Source organism: Lepidochelys kempii, chromosome 7 (genome assembly GCF_965140285.1).
Source record: "Lepidochelys kempii isolate rLepKem1 chromosome 7, rLepKem1.hap1, whole genome shotgun sequence".
Classification (NCBI taxonomy): Eukaryota; Metazoa; Chordata; order Testudines; family Cheloniidae; genus Lepidochelys; species Lepidochelys kempii.
In genome coordinates, this window is record NC_136386.1 from 65,169,716 (window position 1) to 65,192,852 (window position 23,137).

At 41.1% G+C, this 23,137-nt stretch overlaps 1 protein-coding gene across 6 annotated transcripts in view; it reads right to left on the bottom strand.

Annotated features, from left to right (window-relative positions):
- Positions 1 to 3,444: 3,444 nt before the first annotated feature.
- DLG5 (discs large MAGUK scaffold protein 5) overlaps positions 3,445 to 23,137 on the bottom strand; it is a 183,338-nt gene continuing 163,645 nt past the window's right edge. For 5 of the 6 annotated variants that reach the window (XM_073353227.2, XM_073353225.2, XM_073353224.2 and 2 more), the window contains 8 exons: positions 20,669 to 20,817; positions 20,099 to 20,269; positions 18,654 to 18,850; positions 18,164 to 18,307; positions 17,802 to 17,929; positions 16,750 to 16,859; positions 7,902 to 8,011; positions 3,445 to 5,082 (listed from right to left, as the gene is read on the bottom strand). In XM_073353227.2, coding sequence (XP_073209328.1) covers positions 4,979 to 5,082; positions 7,902 to 8,011; positions 16,750 to 16,859; positions 17,802 to 17,929; positions 18,164 to 18,307; positions 18,654 to 18,850; positions 20,099 to 20,269; positions 20,669 to 20,817 — 1,113 coding nt within the window. In that variant the 3' untranslated portion in view covers positions 3,445 to 4,978. Of the gene's footprint in view, positions 5,083 to 7,901; positions 8,012 to 16,749; positions 16,860 to 17,801; positions 17,930 to 18,163; positions 18,308 to 18,653; positions 18,851 to 20,098; positions 20,270 to 20,668; positions 20,818 to 23,137 lie in introns of those variants that run through there. The other variant, XR_013636069.1, reaches the window with a different exon arrangement.

Consider the following 23,137-nt stretch of genomic DNA (forward strand, 5'->3'; position numbering starts at 1 on the left):
TCCCATATGCAGCTGCATCAGAAAGATCATGCTTGACTATATTGTGAATTATAATAAGGGCTAGTTGAAGTGTTGGTGGGGAATTTAGACCCCTGTTTTTGATGTATGAATCATGATAAACTGATCCCAGTTTCTGTGAACGTGTTATTTGTAACTATTTGCCAGATGGGCTAGACAATTTGACTTGGCTAGTCACTGTGTTGATGGAATGTGATTGGTTATCCACTATATCACTTGGGATTACTTCTGTGCTCTGGTAGGGTGGAATTTTTAGAACACAGAATGAACATTAAATACTTTTGCTCACACATGCAACAATCTCCTGACTCCAGGTGAATAGGGTCACTTGTATGAAGAAAAAGTTCTTACCCAAAACATTAGCTCAGTCAAAAACTTGTTCACAAATGGCATAGTAACAAAGGGTTGTGAACAATGCCAAACCAACTTGCAGTTTGGAATCTGGGTGAAAGTTTAAACACTCTTTTGGAATATTCACTTTAGTACAATTCTCTCTCAATTCTAGTGTAGACTGTCAAGTTCAAAATGATAAACTGGTGAAGGTACAATAATCACTTCTCTTAAAAATAAAAATTGCTTTTCTTAGTGTTATGTATGAAGAGCACAATGCCTATAACTCAAAACCCCATTTTTACGAACTACTCGAGGGCAGAGAGGCTGCATATCTTACTTTAAAAAAAATCATACAAAAATATTCATGTTCATTTCATGCATCAGAGGGTTATTTCCAGAACTTGATGATGAAGCAGTAGTAAAAATGACCAGATAAGGCAAAAAGGAATGGTTTGTACACTCCATCTGAGAAGGACATCGTACTAACAGCTAAGAAAACAGTCTGAAATATGGTAATATTTTGAAAAGGTCACTAAGTAAACTACTGTGCAGTATGATTGACTGCAGGCCTATAGCTGTGCACTCAGGCATAAGATTTTCAGAACTCACTTTCTAACTACTGCAGTTTTTAAAATAGGCCTGTGTGTTATGTAAACACTGGGCCAAAATAATTTCTTCTGGAATTACTGGCAAATCTAGCCTTGGAGTTTTGTGTATGGCACTAAGACTCTCTCAAATTAAGCCAAAAAGCTGACAAAGATTTCCATTTTGGTTTTCTGACAGTCAGAGCACAGGAATAGTGTGCTCTACTGACCCACAAGAGTTCATTTATTTCTCACGTACACAATTCCCTGCTTGATAATAGGACTTTTTTTCCCCCTCAGGAACTGTACAATATCATGTAAATTCCTGTATTCTGACTAGGGGTCATAATTAGGTATTCAAAGTACAGGGATGCAGATAGGAATTGCCTTACCCATCATGCAGTCTGAGCGTGGGAGGCTGAAGTTGGCTGCCTGGCATTTAGAAATTAAGTGACTTCTGATGCAGGAATATTCAGATATGATCTCTACCCTTTTAGCTTCCAGACAAATCAGTGAACAGAGTAGATTGTGTCTGGCTATAATGTAAAAGCTGGGGTACAGAGTTGCATGATGGGGCTCAACCTGATGTTGAACATTCTCATGCGCCATCCTTTCACACTTCCCCCTCTGGCAAGTAGCCATGATAGCAGTAATGTTAGCTTGATCTGTAGTGCAATTAAAAGTTTTGTCCATACAGAACCAGTACTGAATTTTTCATGCTGATAAAGTGCTTCTTTGGACAAACCCAGAATTTATTCCTCAAGTCAACTGCATTACCTAGAAGTCCCACAAAATTGCACTATAAATCTGTCCCAAGCCATTGCACGCAATGGATGCCTGCACAATGCTAAAAATAGACCTAGACAAAACCAAGGCATTCATTCAGCTGATCAAGTTCACTTTGTGTCCTTTCACTTGGCTTTGAAGGTACAAAGTTTTATGTGTTGGATGCACAAGGCAAGAAGATTTTCTTCTGCACTCAGGCCACACTACTTAATTCCTGTTCTCCATGGATTTCTTAACATACCTAGTAGCTGAATTCCAAGTCTTGCATGAGGTGTTGCGAGGAGGATGGTGTTAGGTTTATTCCCAGATGACTGATGCATGTTGTTGTTTTTGCTTACATTAGTCCAAATGGTTTTGCTGTCCTTGCTATACATGTCTGAAGAATTACCAATGTATGAACTGGGACACTCACTATGCTGAAGAATGTTTATGTGCCACCCCAAAATTTCCTTTCTTCAAGTAGGAAGGGACACAGATCCTGTGCAAGCTTGGGTAAGGATCACTAATTTGGTAGACATGTGACGGCCTACTGCAGAACATGAAAACTTGGTTAGATTCATTGATGATGATTTAGTAAGGGCTTGGCTACACTTGCAAGTTAGAGTGCATTAAATCAGCCCCGGGCGCCTTAACTCCTGAGGTGTCCACATTGGCAAGGCACTTAGAGCGCCTGGACTCTGCAGCTGGAGCACTCCTGGTAATCCACCTCCACGAGAAGCATAAAGCTTGCTGCGCCCTGGCTGAAACGCCCGGGTGTCAGTGTGGACAACGTGTTGCCTTGCTGCTCTGTGACTGGCCTGTGGAAATGTCCCATAATCCCCTGAAGTCAAATGGCCACTCTCCTCATTGTTTTGAACTTGGCGGCAGGCATGTGGCTATCCCCTTTCAAAGCTCCATGTCTGACAGCCGGCTGCTTATCTGCTCCGGGACAAAGCAAACCATTACTGTGGAATAATGTTGCTGCTGCCGCCAAGGCAGGCGTTTGTGCGAGAGTCTGAGAGAGAGAGAGAGGCAGGGGGCAGGGGTCTGCTGCTGCCTGAACTTACAAGACAGCATGCTGACACACACTCTGCCCCCCAAAACACACTGTCTCTCCCCCCCATACACACAACACACTCCCTGTCACTGTCGTCCCCTGCCCTTTGAAAAGCATGCTGCAGCCATTTGCACACTGGGATAGCTACCACAATGCACTGCTCTCAAGAGCTGCTAACATGGCCACACCACTGTGCTTGCAGCTGACAGTGTAAAAACATAGCAGCATTTTCCCTGCTGCGGTCTCCGAAGGCTGGTTTAACTTCCAGCGCTCTGCATCTGCAAGTGTAGCCAAGCCCTTATAAAAATATCGGTAAGGGACAGTTTTTCATCAGTTATCTCAATTGGCAGGCGCTTCAGAAAGGAATGTGTCCTTGAAACATCTATTGACAAGTCTGAATTCTGCCAACACCCTGAAAACCCATAGACCTTAGGTGAAGAAAAAAGAATTGGAGGTAAGTGTACAAATTATGCCTGCAGAATCTATTTTGTGGAGAAAGCTTGTGTGTACAGAGCCCACATGTCAATTTCAGACTACAGAATGAAGATTTTATATGTGCAAATGTTATGAGTACAAGAACTAAAATTGGCTCCATATGTCAAGTAAAAAGTGAGAATATACAATACATAAATAGTTCTTATGCACAAGTCAAGTTCTAGAAATTGACTTATTTAACACAGTAATCAGTTTCTTTAACTTTTTTTATACAAATTGACATTTTTATTTTTAGTACAGAAAATCCAAGTCAGAACTGTACCTGTGTCTCAGCTGTACCATTGGAGTCCAACTCTGACCTCAACTTAAAAAAAATATAATTGCTGTCCCACAACATGTAAAATATTTTTACCAGTAATTCATCAATACATTTCCTATATTTTTTTAAGTATTTTGAACGATAAAACAGTATCTGGAAAACAGAAGTTAAAATTTAGGACCAAATTTTTCTTTAAAGAGCTGTACAAGAAGAATCCCTTTTTTAATTAAAAAAACTGCAAATAAAAGCAAAACTACACACTGTTGGGTAAAACTAAAAAATACTTCTTGCTACATAATGAAATGTTAGGAACAGTCACCGAGAAACAGTTCTTCTTCAAAAGAACAACTGAAGTACAGTATCTACAAACATGACATACAGTTAAAGAGAGACAAAAACAAACTTGTTAGGAACACAGACTCAGAAGTGCAAAAACAAAAAAGGAATTGATGCAATGGAGTTTGGTACAATGGGTACATAAGTCTTGAACCAAAACTAAATGATTGCTTATTTGTTGACAGTGACAACACTAGCAATTATAGTACCTCCCTACAGGCTTTTAATTAAAGCCCTAAAACTGTGACTGTTCTTATATTAAATAAAAATCTATGTGAATGCTACACACTGAAGTACAATGCTTAAGAATTACCCTGCAAAATTGCACCAACATAAGCTTTCAATATTTACAGTCTCTAAAAGTGACAAACACAGCATGCTAGGCCTAGCTATGGACTCTCCCCATCTCTACTTAATCTAGGCCCAACAACCAAAAATTATTTCTCAACACACACTAAGTTCAGATTGATCAGATATATTATGATGTTTAAATATTTGCTCCATGCATAAAAACAAAAAACAGTATCTTTGACAGACAAGCATTTGTATTTTATCAACAGTGGTCTGCCCTGTAGAGGAGTGCACTTCCTTCTGAGCTCACTCCCAAAATGTACCGTTCACAAAACCCATGTGATTACCCGGTAGTCATGTCAACAGCGTGCTCGGAAATGGTTAGAATTGCAAGGTAGAATCACACTGCCCACAACCATTCATTCATATGTAAAAACATCACTCCATTTTGGAGATATGCCTCATTTGGGGAAAGGAAAAACTTAAAAAAAGACATTCAAGTAAACAACAACCAAATACTTGGAAAAGGATTTTGTAAACTTGTCATTCTAAAGGGTTTTTGTTTCGCAGCATCACTAAATTAATCTCCTATGAAAAAGTACACCTACGTTATATCCCATCCTGTTTTGTATAAAAGCACACCATAAAATACAAGTTTTTCTGATAAAGTGATCTCTCTCTTCCAGCCCACCTTGTGGATGTTTTTTTATTCAGTGTATCCATCCCCTTCATGAAAATCAATCTTTACATCTCTAGAGAGATATAATGGACAGTGTCCATTGGACAAAAAGAAAAGCCCACTGTTTAGTTACAGCCGCAGAAGAGTTTCACAGCAAGTATCTATAGCGGGCCAGCTGGAATCCACAGGACTTTATTTTGTTCTTGATCAACAGTTGTCATAATCTGAGTGCAAATGCTTGAAAGGGCTCCTCCCTGGACAATACCTACAAAAATAAAAACAAACACCACAATCACACACATCAGGCACCAGGAAAAGCAATTCATAGCCAGGTATTTTCCTACATAGTATTTATCAACAGACCATGAATAAATTAACCACTTGGATATCTGGCAGATACAAGAATGTGAGTAAAACAATAACAAGGATAAATAGAGCAGAGAGGTTAAGTATTTAATATCAGACTCTCCTGCGAACCCTTAAAATGACAAAAGAAGGCAGTCAGAGCCCTGGCTATAATCAACTAAGACAACTGTTTTGTTACTGAGTCCTTTGCTTGCTATTTTCAGAAGCATGTGGCAGAATTTGTTCATTACCCCTAAAAATGGCCAGAACCCCAGAATATCATAATAAACCCACACTGTTGAGCAAGGGGTGTTCAAGGTTTAATATTTATATAGTAATACACACAGACTATAGCTGTAGCAACTAGGTGCTGTTTACAAATATTTAAAACTAATTGTATAGGGATGAGCTAAATAAAACCACCATTGCTGTTACCACAAATTTATTGAGACAACTATGTTGGGGAGGGGTGGGGGGGGAAGAGAAGCAAATAGCCATAAATACACCTTGCATAGTGTTCGTAGGCATGCCAAACTCAGATGACGGTGGAATGCCAAGCAGAACAAGTTCAAAAGGCAAGGGCCTTTTGTTGAGAAATCCCTGATATATCTGTCCTGGAGTGCTCAGTTTGAAGAATTAACAGCGAGAGTTTTGCATCACGGTGTTACCCACTAAAATAAACTTTGCCCAGGACCCTCAAGCCATTCAAAATAACTAGTGCAGGCAGTTAGGAACAGGTAATGGGACTTAACCAAAATAATAATAATCATCCCCAAAGCTTGGGCCTTGCCTGTACTGACACTTCTTAATGTCTGCCTGCTATTCCTTGCTCTAGCAGTTGTTCAGCTGCAACAGCACTCATGTAGGAAAAAAAATCCGTGTAGACAAGGGAGAGCAGACCATAGGAGCTTTAAAACGTAAGAGTGCCTTGCATATCTTAACAGCCGTGCCTGAAAGAGCCTGTGACCACAGCTAACAATTCTCTCGAGTAATAGGAAAAAATAGCAAGAGGCAGACTTTTCCTCGTCTGAACCGAGACACTTGAATACCACTTCAACAGAAAGGTATTCTAATGCACACAGCGCCGCACCAACACCATGAGAATTTGGAAGCAGAATGCACGGACTCAAAAAAGGACAAAAAGGGGCATTTAAAAGGCAATACAGATCAAACGAAGTGTGCAGTCTCTGAACTGAAGATGGCCTAAATGGGCTATTAGCCAAAAAAGGTTGGTTACTGAAGCAGCCCCAGGGTTCAGATCTGTAGGTCTGCTGCACACCAGGGAGAAAAAGCTATTGCGTGCAAGATTACATATCACTCTATGCTTAAACTACACACTTTTCTCAGAATCCTGCTATGTCAGTTAAGCACTGAATCTTAGCTTGGAATTTTTAGTATGTCAAAAGTATAATTCAGTTTCAACACAGCTGTTTTGGTTCTGTCTGTCTCAGTAGCATCCAGGAGCATCAAATTGGGGCCTGCAAACTGCTAGGCACCGTACAGACAGTCCATGCCTCAAAGAACTTACACTTTAAGGCCCCTCATCATGCAATGAGTCTCTGGTCACACATGGTTTGTTGCAGGATTGGCCTCAATTAAGACAACATGCAACAAAGGGGTGCAACATCCATACACAAGAAGCAGAGGATAGCATGTGGTTATATAAAAACTAGTTATGTGCACGTTTACAAGGTTCATGGTCACTTCTTTGAAAATGGAGTACTTCTCTTATTTAAGCTGGAAAACTGCCATTGTTAATGATTTGTGACTTTTCTCAACATGTAATAGTAATACCTTCTTATGGAGAGACAGACCTGTCCCTAGAGAGAGAGAGAGAGAGAGAGAGAGAGAGAGAGAGTGTGTGTGTGTAAAACCACTTCTGTAAAAATCACAGCAGAATTTCTTCTAAATTAAAAGAAACGTTAAGGACTATAGCTCTATATAAGGGCTAGGAATTATTAATATTGTTATAAGGACTTCATGCTGTGTTCCTAGGCACCGTTTGTGTAATGTTGGGGCCATTTGCTTCTATAGTACAGAGATTTCAGCCTGAATGTTATGAGCTTATGCAGAAGAGTTTGGTGCTGAAATGAACTGAAGTATCCTTTAAGTACTGCAGCACTGTCTCGGGTAAAATATGTTCAAAAACATTCCTCAAACGTTCAGTGGCTCATATTATGAACTATGCCATCAAAACAGACCTCTGATATGATTATGTATAATGGTTCCATTCCAATAGCTGTGTACTCGCCTTCTTAAAAACCCCTATAACATGTCATATCAATATGTATTATTCCAAATCCATTAAATCCCAGTATAGCTTTCTTACATTAGAACTCCGAAATACACCACACTCTAGAGGAATAATAATAATAAAAAAATCAATGCATGTTGTAATGTTATGACAACAGTCACATCAATAACACTTACACTTTATATAGTTTCATCATAATGCTCCCAATACTGGGTCATTTGTGCCAAGCCATTTTGAGAGGTGTCATTATACTATATATAGAAGATACTCTAAATACTAAAACTAAAACTCCATGTTATAGATTAAGCAGTTGTGACTTTTTTTTTTAAAAGATTATATTCTCTTTAAGAGCACAAACATGACCAGAACCAAAGGAGAGAAAAAACACAAAAAAACCTGCTATGTACGAAAGGCTCTTTTGAAACATAGTTTAGGTGGAACAACCTGAAACTGTGTTCTTACTGAAATGATTATTAAATACTAACCTGTGAAGTACTTGCTATATTCCTGTTCTATTTTTTGAGCTGTCTCAAATTGTTCTTTGGAATGTTTTTGTGTAACTTTGTCCCTCAGAAAGATTGGGTCTTTTTGCTCTCTGTAAGAAAAGAAATAAAATGTCTGCTTAGCAGTTATTCTTTCAACAGACTGTAGATGAACTACATACAGTTATGGTAATGTCCAAGCCTCTGATTAATATTCAGGCACACAGAGAGCGCCGTCTGGTGATTCAGTGTAATATTACCAGTAATATCAGGTTTAAGTGATAGCCAAGGCATATGAATTGCTGTAATAGGAAACACAGCAGAACATTAGCAGAAATTCACTCAGTGAAAGCAAAGAAAAAAACCTCCAACTTCTCCAGTTTTAAAGTTCAGTTCAGAAGTCTCAGATCATCCTACACTTTGAAAAAAAACACTTCTTTATCAAAACAACACTAAAGAAACTGCTCTATCAAAGGACTTAAAATGTAAATGCATTTATTAAACTTTACAAATAAACAGAGAATCTTATGATATAAATTGGGGTGGAGGGGCAGCTAGGGACAAGCTGTAAAGTCCTCCTCCAGATCAACATTTCTCCAGCACTCAGAAGCATTTAGATCCATGGATTTGGTTCAAGCCCATCTCTACAAAATACTCTCATAAGTATGAAACCAAGATCCGATGTTTAGCTATCACACTTTGGATACCGGAGCAATTGGGCGAGGTAGGTACAGAGCCCTAACGTAAACAGAGGCTCTCCTAGGGGTTAGTGAGTAAAGGCAAGTTTCTGTCTGAAAGGGTGAAAAGCAGATAGCCTGCCTTTGCAATGCTGAGCTAATACATCAAGCTGGGCCAGTGTTGGTGTTATTGTAGATACTGTCCTAGTATTAAGGTGGTTTTCAAAAGCATCTAATTGACCTAGGAGCACAGATCCCTCTGAAAATTAATGACACCTGTGCTAAATTACTTAGGTGCTTTTGAAAATCCTACTATTAAACTTTTGATGTCCAGGACAGGTATTCCCAATGCTAATATGCTAATACACCTAATTTTGATGACAGGTTTCAGAGTGGTAGCTGTGTTAGTCTGTATCAGCAAAAAGAACGAGGAGTACTTGTTGCACCGTAGAGACTAACAAATTTATTTGGGCATAAACTTTCGTAGGCTAAAACCCACTTCAGTGGATGTATGCGGTGGAAAATACAGTAGGAAGACAGACAGACACATACATACAGAGAACGTGAAAAAATGGGTGTTGCCGTACCAACTCTAACTAGACTAATCAATTAAGGTGGGCTATTATCAGCAGGAGAAAAAAAACTTTTGTAGTGATAATTAAACTTTGAAATGGGCCATCCTGATTATCACTACAAAAGTTTTTTTTCTCCTGCTGATAATAGCCCACCTTAATTGATTAGTCTCATTAAAGTTGGTATGGCAACACCCATTTTTTCCATGTTCTCTGTATATCTATATATCTTCCTACTGCATTTTCCACTGCATGCATCTGATGAAGTGAGTTTCAGCCCACGAAAGCTTATGCCCAAATAAATTTGTTAGTCTCTAAAGTGCCACAAGTACTCCTCCTAATTTTGATGAGCACTGAGAAATCAGGACTTGTGTCAACAGTTCAATCTTTCACAATATTATATTTAAGTTGGTTTTCAAAAACAGTAGCTGTAAGAGTGCTCAACAGCAGCAGTTGCTTTATATTTTGAAAATCTAGCCAATAGCTAGTACAGCTTTACAGAGAATATGAAGCATACAGTGCTCACTTTGTTTATTTTTAATTACAAATATTTGCATTGTAAACAATGAAAAATAGTTTTTCAATTCATCTCATACAAGTAGTGAAAGTTATCATGAAAGTTGAACTTACAAATGTAGAATTATGTAAAAAAAACTGCATTCAAAAATAAAACAATGTAAAACTTTAGAGCCTAGAAAGTCCGCTCAGTCCTACTTCTTGTACAGCCAATTGCTCAGACAAACAAGTTTGTTTACATTTGCAGGAGATAATGCTGCCCTCTTCTTGTTTACAAAGTCATCTGAAAGTGAGAACAGGCATTCGTATGGCATTGTTATAGCTGGCGTTGCAAGATATTTATGCGCTAAATACGCTAAAGATTAGTATGTCCTGACGCACGTTCATTTCCATCATTTGAGTCAGATGCCACCAGCAGAAGGCTGATTTTCCTTTTTGGTGGTTTGGGTTCTGTAATTTCTGCATTAGAGTGTTGTGCTTTTAAGACTTCTGAAATGCATGCTCCACAGATTTTGGAAAGCACTTCAGATTCTTAAACCTTGGGATGAGTGCTGGAGCTATCTTTAGAAATTTCATATTAGTACCTTCTTTGCATTTTGTCAAATCTGCAGTGAAAGTGTTCTTAAAATGAACATATGCTGAGTCATCATCGGAGACTGCTATAACATGAAATATATGGCAGAATGCAGGTAAAACGCTAAGAAATATACAATTCTCCCCCCAAGGAGTTTAGCCATAAATTTAATTAATGCATTATTTTTTTAACGAGAGTCATCAGCGTAAAAGCATGTCCTCTGGACTGGTGGCCGAAGCATGAAGGGGCATACAAATAGTTAGCATATCTGGCATGTAAATGCCTTGCAATGCCAGCGACAAAAGTGCCGTGCAAAAGCCTGTTCTCACTTTCAGGCCTTGTCTACACTACGAAATTAGGTCGAATTTATATAAGTCGGTTTTGTAGAAAGCGTTTTTATACAGTCGATTGTGTGTGTCCCCACACAAATGCTCTAAGTGCATGTAGTCAGCGGAGTGTGTCCACAGTACTGAGGCAACTGTCGACTTCTGGAGTGTTTCACTGTGGGTAGCTATCCCACAGTTCCCGGAGTCTCTGCCGCCCACTGGAATTCTGGGTAGAAATCCAAGTGCCTGATGGGGCTAAAACATTGTCGCAGGTGGTTCTGGGTACATACCATCAGGCTCCCCCTTCCCTCCCTCCCTCCAGGGACAGACTATTGTTTTGCGCCTTTTTTCTTCAGTTACCTGTGCAGACGCCATACCACGGCAAGCATGGAGCCCACTCAGCTAACCGTCACCGTATGTCTCCTGAGTGCTGGCAGACGTGGTACTGCATTGCTACACTGCAGCAGTTTATTGCCTTTTGGCAGCGGACAGTACAGTATGACTGGTAGCCATCGTCGACGTAGTCCAAGGTGCTCTTTTAACTGACCTCGATGAGGTCAGGGGCGCCTGGGCAAACAAGGGAGTGACTCAGCCAGGTCATTTCCCTTTTAAGTTTCGTCTCATGGCGATTCAGTCCTACCGGCAGTGCACTGTCTTTTAATCTGCAGCCAACAGAAGACGATGGCCAGCAGTCATACTGCACGTCTTCTGCCGAGCACCCAGGAGATGACGATGGCTAGTGGTCGTACTGCAGTGTCTGCTGCCACCAGGATGTCTGAAGATAGATGAAGTGAATCAAAACAAGAAATAGATCAGATTTGTTTTGTATTCATTTTCTCCTCTCCCCCTCCGTGAAATCAACGGCCTGCTAAACCCAGTTTTGAGTTCTATCCTTGAAGGGGCCATTCCGTTTCTTGCAAAGCCACCCCCTTTGTTGATTTTAATTCCCTGTAAGCCAACCCTGTAAACCATGTTGTCAGTCGCCCCTCCCTCCGCCAGAGCAACGGCAAACAATCGTTTCACGCCCTTTTCCCTGGATTGCCCGAGCAGGAGCAGATGCCATAGCACAGCAAGCACGGAGCCCGTTTAGCTCACCATAGCAGTTATGACCATTGTAAACACCTCACGCATTATCGTGCCGTGTATGCAGAACCAGCACCTGAAAAACCAGGTGAGGAATACATGAACACAGATTTCTCTAAAACTGCGTTCTCCCACAATTTGGAGATCATGGTGTTAATGGGGCAGGCTCATGCCATGGAACGCCGATTCTGGGCCCGGGAAACAAGCACAGCGTGGTGGGACCGCATAGTGTTGCAGGTCTGGGATGATTCCCAGTGGCTCCGAAACTTTTGCACGTGTAAGGGCACTTTCATGGAACTTTGTGACTTGCTTTCCCCTGCCCTGAAGCGCAAGAATACCAAGATTAGAGCAGCCCTCACAGTTCACAAGCGAGTGGCAATAGCCCTGTGGAAGCTTGCAACGCCAGACAGCTACCGGTCAGTCGGTAATCAATTTGGAGTGGGAAAATCTACTGTGGGGGTTGCTGTGATGCAAGTAGCCAGCACAATAATTGAGCTGCTGCTATCAAAGGTAGTGACTCTGGGAAATGTGCAAGTCATACTAGATGGCTTTGCTGCAATGGGATTCCCTAACTATGGTGGGGCTATAGACGGAACGCATATCTCTATCTTGGGACCGGACCACCAGGGCAGCCAGTATATAAACTGCAAGGGGTACTTTTCAATGGTGCTGCAAGCACTGGTGGATCACAAGGGACATTTCATCAACATCAGTGTGGGATGGCCGGGAAAGGTACATGACGCTCGCACCTTCAGGAACTCTGGTCTGTTTCAACAGCTGCAGCAAGGAACTTACTTTCCAGACCAGAAAATAATCGTTGGGGATGTTGAAATGCCTATAGTTATCCTTGGAGACTCAGCCTACCCCTTAATGCCATGGCTCATGAAGGCGTACACCGGCACCCTGGACAGTAGTCAGGAGCTGTTCAGCTACTGACTGAGCAAGTGCAGAATGGTGGTAGAATGTGCATTTGGACATTTAAAGGGTCACTGGCGCAGTTTACTGACTTGCTCAGACCTCAGCGAAATCAATATTCCCATTGTTATTGCTGCTTGCTGTGTGCTCCACAATCTCTGAGTGAGTAAGGGGGAGACTTTTATGATGGGGTGGGAAGTTGATGCAAATCACCTGGCCGCTGAATACGCGCAGCCAGACACCGGGGCAGTTAGAAGAGCACAGAAGGAAGCGGTGAGCATCAGAGAAGCTTTGAAAACCAGTTTCATGACTGGCCAGGGTACTGTGTGACACTTCTGTTTGTTCTCCTTGATGAAAACCTGCCCCCTTGGTTAACTCTAATTCCCTGTAAGCCACCCGCCCTCCCGCCTTCGATCACAGCTTGCTTGCAAAGGAAAAAGTCACTGTCATTTAAAAAACATGTATTCTTTATTAATTGATTATAAAAATAGGGAGAAAGAAAAGGAGTACTTGTGGCACCTTAGAGACTAACAAATTTATTTGAGCATCAGCTTTCGTGAGTTACAGCTTATGCTCAAATAAATTTGTTAGTCTCTAAGGTGCCACAAGTACTCCTTTTCTTTTTTGAGGATACAGACGAACACGGCTGCTACTCTGAAAAATAGAGAGATAACTCAAAAGGTAGCCTGGGTGCGGTGTGGGAGGAGGGTAGGAGGGAAGGAAAAGGCCACTTTAAAACTTGTTGAATGCCAGCCTTCTCTTGCTTGGGCTGTCCACTGGGGTGGAGTGGTTGGGTGCCCAGAGCCTCCCCCTCCGCGTTCTTGGGCATCTGGGTGAGGAGGCTATGGAACTTGGGGAGGAGGGAGGGCGGTTAAGCAGGGGCTGCAGCGGCAGTCTGTGATCCTGCTGCCGTTCATGGACCTCCACCAGACGCCGGAGCATGTCCGTTTGCTCCTGCAGTAGGCCCAGTGTTTCCTCATGCCTCCTCTGATCTTCCTGACGCCACCTCTCCTCACGTTCATCGGCCACCATCCTGTACTCTGCTATTGTGTCCCTCTGCACAACTCTGTCAGTGCCAGACGACTGCATGAACTCTGAGAACATTTCCTCGCGCATGCGTTTTTTTCGCCGCCTTATCTGAGATAGGCTTTGGGACAGAGGAGGGAGGCTTGAAACATTTGCAGCTGCTGGAGGAAAAAAGGGAGTGAAGTATTAAAAAAAAGATACATTTTACAGAACAATGGCTATACTCTTTCACAGCGAACAACACTATTCACATTACATAGCATAGCACATGTGATTTTGGTACAAGGTCGCATTTTGCATCTTATATTGAGTGCCTGCGGCTTTGGTGTTAGAGATCACACATGCAGGGCCGGGCAACAGAATTGGGCTTGCAGGCAGCCATGGTAAGCCATAGTCTTTTGGCTTCTGCAACCTTCATAACAGCAGCCCCCTCCTTCCCCATACCAAGCAAAGCCCATTGAGTTGGCCATTTAGTGTTGCGGTTTTCCTGTTAACGTGCAGCAGCAGAAACCAAACAAACCCCCTCGCCCCATCCAGTTCTCTGGGATGATCGCTCTCCCTCTCCCCCAACCGCCTGGCTGGTATCAGGGAAGATCCCTGCTAGCCTAATGTGAACAGCTCAGCATCAATGACCCTCTCCCGGGTGGCTAACTGTGGGGAGGATTTCTTTTCAGCCACAGGCAAACAGCCCAGCGGGAGTGGCCATCTCTGAATGCCCCCTTAATTAAATTCCCCTATTTCAACCAGGTTACCATGAACGATATTACTCTCCTGAGGATAACACAGAGAGATAAAGAACAGATGTTGCTTGAATGCCAGCGAACACCAGGACCATACGCCGCCAGGCTTTGTCATGCAATGATACCAGATTACTTGCTACTAGCATGGTGTAGTAAAGTGTCCTACCATGGAGGACGGAATAAGGCTGCTCTCCCCAGGAACCTTCGGCAAAGGCTTTTAGAGTACCTCCAGGAGAGCGCCATGGAGATGACCCTGGAGGATTTCCGCTCCATCCCCAGACACGTTAACAGACTTTTCCAGTAGCTGTACTGGCCACAAATGCATCCCAAGTCCTCAGGGCTACTTAATCATTAAAAAACGCTTCCTTTTATAACATGTATTATATTTAAAAAGGTACACTCACCAGAGGTCCCTTTTCTAGCTTTGTTGGGTTGGGAGGGTATTTCAGGCAAAGTGATAAAGATCCTGGCTGTCGGGGAGAACCGTGTGCTGTGTGCTCTCCTTAAGCTCGTCCTCCTCATCTTCCCCATCTGCAAAATCCTCAGCCATGGCGGAGAGTACCCCATCATCAGAGTCCACGGACAGGGGTGGGGTAGTGGTGGCGGCCCCCCCCAGAATTGCATGCAGCTCAGCGAAGAAGCGGCATGTCTGGGGCTCTGTCCCATAGCATCCGTTTGATTCTTTGGTTTTCTAGTACGCTTGTCTGAGCTCCTTAAGTTTCACGCAGCACTGTGTTGAGCCCCTGCTGTAGCCTCTGTCCTGCATGGCCTCAGAGATTTTTTCAAATGTTTTGGCATTTTGTCTTTTGGAACGTAGTTCTGATAGCACGGATTCCTCTACCCACACAGCAATCAGATCCAGTACCTCCCGTTCGGTCCATGCTGGAGCTCTTTTTCGATTCTGGGACTGCATGGTCACCTGTGCTGATGAGCTCGCCTGGCCAAACAGGAAATGAGATTCAAAAGTCCCCGGGGCTTTTCCTGTACACCTGGCCAGTGCATCTGAGTTCAGAGTGCTGTCCAGAGCAGTCACAATGGTGCACTGTGGGATAGCTTCCGGAGGCCAATACCTTCGATTTGCGTCCACACTAACCCTAATTCGAAATGGCGATGTCTATTTCAACGCTAATCCCCTCGTTGGGGAGGAGTACAGATATCAGTTTTCAGAGTCCTTTATGTCAAAAAAATGGCTTCGTTGTGTGGACGGGTGCAGGGTTAATTCGGATTTAATGCTGCTAAATCAGACAAACTTGTAGTGTAGACCAGGCCTTAGGTGATGTAAATAAGAAGTGGGCAGCATTATCTCCCGTAAATGTAAACAAACTTATTTCTCTTATATCAGAGGGGTAGCCGTGTTAGTCTGGATCTGTAAAAGTGTCCTGTGGCACCTTATAGACTAACAGATGTATTGGAGCAAAAAAACTTCAGGACCAGACTTCAAAGAGAAATTGCTGAGCTTCAGTTCATTTGCAAATTTGACACCATCAGCTCAGGATTAAACAAAGACTGTGAACGGCTAGCCAACTACAAAAACAGTTTCTCCTCCCTTGGTGATCACATCTCAACTGCTGAAGAGGGCCTCATCCTCCCTGATGGAACTAACCTCGTTATCCCTAGCCTGATTCTTACTTGTATATTTATACCTGCCTCTGGAAATTTCTACTACATGCATCCGACAAAGTGGGTATTGACCCACGAAAGCTTATGCTCCAATACGTCTGTTAGTCTATAAGGTGCCACAGGACTCTTTGCCGCTTTTATTTCTCTTAGCGATTGGCAGAACAAGAAGTCGGACTGAGTAGACTTGTAGGCTCTAAAGTTTTACATTGTTTTTTAATGCAGTTGTGTAACAAAAAAGAAATCTACATTTGTAAGTTACAATTTTGCGCTAAAGAGATCGCACTACGGTACTTGTATGTGGTGAACAGAAAAATACTATTTCTTTTGTTTACAAATATTTGCAGTGTAAAATGATAATAAAAATAATATAAAGTGAGCACAGTACACTTCGTATTCTGTGTTGTAATTGAAATCAATATATTTGAAAACATAGAAAAACCATCCAGAAATATTTTAATAAATGGAAATTGGTATTCTATTGTTTAACAGTGTGATTAAAACTGCAATTAATCACAATTAATTTTCAAAACTGCAATTAATTTTTGAGTTAATCACATGAGTTAACTGCGATTAATAAACAGCACTACTTAATATACTTCCTATCAAAACATGGTAAGTTACAGACGTCCCTTCATTTTATCCCTCTGTTGCATGGTGATAAGTCTTCCTACCACACAAGAGAGTTGCAAGGCTTAATTGATTCACATTTAAAAAGGTTTTCTGAGATACTACAATGAAACTGGCTATACAAACTATTATTGTATAACAAAACAAGTGGCTGTAAGCTATATTTCTCACTTACTTGATTTGCTTAGCATTTTTGTACCGAATGAAGATGACAATAGGGTAGATATGAACACTGTGAAGCCGTTCAATGGCATGAGGAGCAATGTCCAACAGACAATGACAGTCCTAAAAACAAACATTGGGGTAGAAAGCATAAGCAAAGTTACAAAGCCCCTATTAATTCCCCAGTGAAACCCCAGTAACTCAACAGAATTTCTGTTTTACATTTATATAACAGGCCATTAAGCATATTTTCAACACCTTTTACACATAAAATATGTTGTGGCAGTAACTACAACGTGCATTGTATGTAAAGGATTTATCAATCCTCAGGATGACAAAAATACCTGAAACAATAAACCCCATTTAGAGTACAAAAAAATCTATTAATAAAAAAGACACTTATTTGAGGATATTGATATTAAATTGAAAATTTAGCTTAAAACAGATGGAATCAACTAATCTCAAACCTATTGCAAAAAAGGATTTAGGTATTCATTTATTTTCATCTTTAAGAACAGATTAATAGTCTTTCATATCTCCTAATGAGACCAAATATGCAGCTCTACTCCTTTAGCGGTAAGAGTATATATCCGGTTTGACAGAACACATTTTAATTCTGTTAATGTCAGTTTAGAGGTTTCTTTCTTGCAGTGTTTATGCACTGGCAAATTTCATGCTCTGAGCAATGTCAAGAAACAAAGTACTTAACTTTTTATTTTTCAAAATATTTTTAATTCAAACTATGCAATGCACAGAATTTCTATTTTTAACTAATATTAAGATGACTTAAAAAAGAACCACTAACACAACCAATTTCTCTACATCTAGGATTATAAGAGAGTCTTTAAATAGTGACATGATAAAACAAGGTAACAGCATTTATATTAAATTACCTTGTTTTTCTCAATAAGAAAATGCCCTGGGAACAATTCTTTGGTAATCTTTTGAAACAGAACAATATCAGTACTAGTACAATTTTTTTCAGGAAACACAGTATATAATAATTATCTGTAAATTTTACAGTGAACTGGAGAGCTGGAGAAGATACCATAGAGAGACAATCACCTTCTCTGTTATCTCCTTTATTGAAGCTACTGTTGTCACATCAAAATGTCCACTCCTTCGTTTGTAATCTATAAACAAACAGTCTTTCACTCCCCGTTCGATGGCTTGTTGGGAAGCTTTCATCACTTCTATTTCAAAGAACAAAAATTGATACTTCGTTCATTTATATTTCTTAACCACAGAACAAGATTTACAGGATATTATATAGAATTTCACGGTCCTGCTTTTTCCTACCCCTTCCAGAATCTTTGTGCTACCCTTTAATCCAGTTGTTAGGTCAGATGATTGTGTTATTTCTACAAGTACAAATAAACATGACATGGCAAAACACACAAAGTTGCTCTCAATCCTTGTACACTTACCAAGGGGACATCTACAAAATTTTCCAGGAGATTCTTTGACTAGCATGTCCTTCACAGCATCAGGTAATGGTCCTAGAATGAGTACGGGCCTGGGAGAGGTACAATCCACCTTCTGTACACGCTGATAAGCCAGACTCACAGAATCTAAAAAGAGCAACAAAAAAGTCACTTATGCACAATTTAAAATGTTTTTGCAGTATCGTTCAGATAATTAAAGGGGCGGGGGGTGAGGGAGGCAACCCTGCTCAAAAGGTTAAATTTTACTATTCATACATCGGGAAATGGACTTTTTAAGTTAATAAATTACAAGCACTAATTTGAGATGATGATCTGGTTTGTTATTTAATGCCTATGTTGGTGCCTGAGGACAATGAGTGTCACAGTACACAGATGATTCTCCAGTGTTTATATGCAGACCAACCAGAAAACCACACTTCTCTCAGGTGTTTTTCATAGCCTTAAGAAAACTAAAACTAACAAAGGCACTTGCCATCTAAGAAAGGAATGGAGTCTGTACTGATTGTATCGAGAGCCAGTAAATCTTTTCCATCTTTGGAACCACTACGCTTGTGTTTATGCTTTCTTCTAAAGAATGATCTTCGAGCTGCTGCTGACAAAGTCTTAGTGGAGCTGTTTTCATCTTTAGTCTCAGACATACTGTGTCTCCTATAGAACTCCTGGTCCATCCTAGAGTGAAATGGATTGAGTAATTGTATTCAGGTTAGTACCAACACATAGGGATTTTAAGAGCCATTCTTCACAAAAGAAAAGAAAAAAATCTAACATCACTAAGGAAAACTTGTATAGGACAATTGCCAAATGATCTCAAGCAGCATCAACAGAATATCCATAACCTGAAAAGATAGCTGAAACTACTATTGATCAACATTGGAAGAATATATCCCATGTATTATATCTCTTAAGTCTGACTTTCTGGGCCTTTCTTCAGGAACACTAGAATGTGGGTAAACATAATAGCACTGGAAAGAGCTTGACAAGTTCTGGCTGAGAATTTTGGGGAAGATTTTTAAAGGTAATTAGGCCCCTAATTCCCAATGAAAGCCCACCTCCCCCTACATAGACATATAGCCACACTTTTGGTTATAAGATGCTGCACGTTGTATTGCCATTATTGTTTCTGCAAACTAGGTGATTAGTTTTGTTTAACAGTCTAACACAAAATTACTATCATGCAGTTGTATTAAAAATGGAAGCAAACTTACTGTACACATAGCAGGTATCTTTATGTCTGCAAAATAGGGTCAGTTCCTTCTTACTTAGCTCACAGGAACAGTGTGAGGATAATTATGTCTATACTGTGTTTTCAAAATGTTATGTAACAGCTAGCCTACGTATTAGCATAGCTTCTATGGTCAAGAATTGCTTACAAGTTCTTATGAGGAAAGGAGAGAACGGAAGTGCAGAAATAGCAGTGGTCTTAAAAAGGTGAGACTATTTGCCTACTGAATGATACTGAATGCGACTTCACTAAACAGCTAAAAATGTAATGGCTGAATAAAGGTTATATTCTGCCCTTGATCTTGGTGAATATTTCCCTTTGGTAATAGTGGATTGTTTTGGGTACACAGTCCTCAATCTACACATATCATAATTCAAAAGGGAATGGCTGTCTAAAAATGGGTCTTACACCCCCAATTTAAATGATATTTCTGGTTACTGTCTGAATCTTCTTTCACAGCACAGCACTGTGTGTCATTTCTACTTTTAGGAGGTTACTATTAGCAGCACTAAAATGACTTGACAGAACGTCTTATTTAATTAGATGTTATTAAAACATGCCACCCCTAAAACACTTCTAGGAAACTAATACCTCACGGGAATCACACAGCTTTGAAGACTGAAACCCGATTCTTTTTTGTTTATAGCTCATCATTCAGGAACTTTAAGAAACAATTTTTCACTAAGGTCACTTACATATATTTGCTGGGAATCTGTCCTCTCTCTAGCTTTTGAGCATTCTCATCCAGCTGCCAAGCCATCCAGCAACCAAAGTTCCCCTGTGGTAGAGTATCATCAACATACAAAATGTCATCCTTCTTAAAGTTTAAATCCTGCTCCACCTCTGCCAGCCGATCATAAAGTGCTCTGCAAAGAGAGACATAAATAGACTCTATAACTGAAGCTCCACCATCTCAAGTGAAGCAAGTGGTGTAGATATTTAGGAAAATAAATGACACTCCACTGGAGTTGGTCTCTAACATTCCAAATGCCCATGTACTCACAGTACAGTATGCAGTTAAACTTGGGATACAGGTTGCACACTTCCAGCAATTGCAAAGAATCAAGGGCTAACTGAGATACGGCATTGTGCTTTGAATTTCCAAAATACGCCAAAAGACTGATTTGCTGCCTCTCTGATCCCTTGCATACAATGGTCAGCATACTATTCTAGCAGCCTTGTATGGTCCTTTACCTTGAAACTATTTGCAACTACATGTGATTCTTACTGGAAAAATCTAAGCTATATAATGGACATGTGAATACCTGATATAGAATCCATCTCCAGGTAACTCTTTAATCTTGTTGAATTCTTCTATTCTGTACTGAGCCTTCACTCTGATATTTTCTCCTGGCTTCAGCATTTCAAGGTAGGCTTCCTCAGCTGTTTTATTTCGCATATCAACAGATCCATACTGTAAAATACAGAAAAACCCAAAACTCATGAGGTCTCAGAGCTGACGCTGTGTCTTAATACATTGTAGGATTAGAGTGGAGCCTGAGGAAGCATTTGAAGTGGGAGTTTGGTTCTCCCAAAGGCAGGTACGTGTGTAAAAGGAAAACTCACCACAGCATGATACAACATTAGTGTAGGCACCAGTTAAAATGTCCAGCACTGAGAGAGAGAGGAGGATTTAAAAAAAATCCCTGAAGAAAATGCAGTGGATATACACAAGAAGAGAAAAAGCCACCATATTCCCTTAGCTATTCTGGACACAAAAGCAGGAAATCACAAGATTCCAAGGAGAACTTATTTAGGATTCCTAGAGAGAAAAAGTGGGTGAGGGGTTAGGTGCACCTTACATCGACCTAGCTATGGAAACATCTTCGCTTAAATTTGGCTCCCGCTGACACCAGTGCATCTCTACGCTGATTGTAACACCTCCCCGAACAGCATAGAGTCATGGTTGATGTAATTAGGTCGACGCAGTGTCAGTGTAGACAGTGTGTTCCTTATGTCGACTGTTATCGCTTTCAGGAGCCATCCCACAATGCGCTGGCTGATTGTGTACAGGTTGACATAATCTTGTAGACAAGGCAGTAATCTCTTTTATTGCACCAACTTTGGTTGGTGAGAGAGACAAGCTTTCGAACCACACAGAGCTCTTCAGGTCTGGGAAAGGTACTCCCAGAGTCACAGCAAAATGCAGGGTGGAACAGATTGTTAGCGTAAGTACAGGTTTCAGAGTGGCAGCCGTGTTAGTCTGTATCCGCAAAAAGAAAAGGAGGACTTGTGGCACCTTAGAGACTAACAAATTTATTTGAGCATATGTTTTCGTGAGCTATAGCTCACTGCATCGGATGCATGCATTTCTTTTAGCACATATTGTAAGGTACTATTCAAGGTTGAGTGGCCTGTTAACACCTCTGCAGTCAGAGGACAAAAAGAGGGGGTTAATGGGGTACAGATTGTTGTAATAAACCACAAATTCAGTGTCTCTGTTCAGTCCATGATTTTTATTTTAGGATTCATAGGCAGATCAAGTGGTCTGAATCAAGGCATAAACTTAAAAACAAACCCTGCACATCTCCTACGTGTGGACCAGTATCAAGGAGTAAGCAGGTACAATGGGAACATCTACCAAAGTACTCACCTGCACTCCATCACATTAGTATCTAGGCATCTCACAAACAATGTATTTATCCTCCCAATACCCCTGTCAAGTAGGGAAATATCCCCATTTCACAGATGGAAAAACAAGGCACAGAAAGATTAAGGGGTTGCCCAAGGTCACCAGGGAAATCTGTGATACAAGACCAAACTTCTCTGTAACATGGAACCTCCCTTCTTCTTGCTTCCACCACACGGGGAGAGGGCTTGCGGTCCATAGGGGCTATTGTATCCTATCTACAGAGTCAGGGCTCAAGGTTTCTCATCTAGAGCCTACTACCCTCTAGAGCACTAATTCTCAACTCCTAGTACATGTACACCAACACTGGTACTTCAAGCTTGTGTGTAGTTTGTACTCTAAACTCCCTGTCTTTAGCAAAGATAAGCCTCCGTGTAGTGTCAGTTGTTGTCAACTATTTAACTGTGAGAGTTAAAACCAAGGCCCTGAGTCCCCAGTGGTATATTAGGCCCAACCTATGGGGCAGGGACTCCAGAATCATGGCGTACTCCCTCCCCTCCTCAACAGTCTGTTCCAATCAGCACAGAGTTCTTTGTGCAATTTAGGGTTTTCATACTAATCCAATTTTTCGTATGCTGCTGCAGTTGTTACTCTTGCAGCGTGCTGCAGATTTTTGTACTGACAAGGAGTAAGTGCAGAGTAGGTCATGGGACAGTTTTCGTTCTGGGAAGTGGATGACTCTCCTCAGAGCAGTCTAAGGTCTTCTCTGCACTGAGAGTTTGTCCTAATTACAGCCATCTGTGTGGCTGAACCACTGCAAACCCCTACTGCAGACAGATGAAACTGTGCTAACTGTGGCTCATAGCAGTTTACCACGTCTACACTAGGAATTATACATATGGCTGACAAAGAGATTAATTTCTGATAATGGTAATTTCACATTTCCCAGCAAGTAGTTGCCCCACGACACCTGTCCCAGTTGCCACTCCAGCCAACAATGAAAAATAGGCACATTTCTGCTAAAACGATCACCTGTGAAATAGTTCCTGTTGGCATTTAAACACTTAAGAGACTTGCAACGTAACACACCATCGAAATGATGGGGACAGTTCACAGATCTCAGAGCTCTTGTTTCAGACAGACTCAGAGTTCTCATAGCATCACT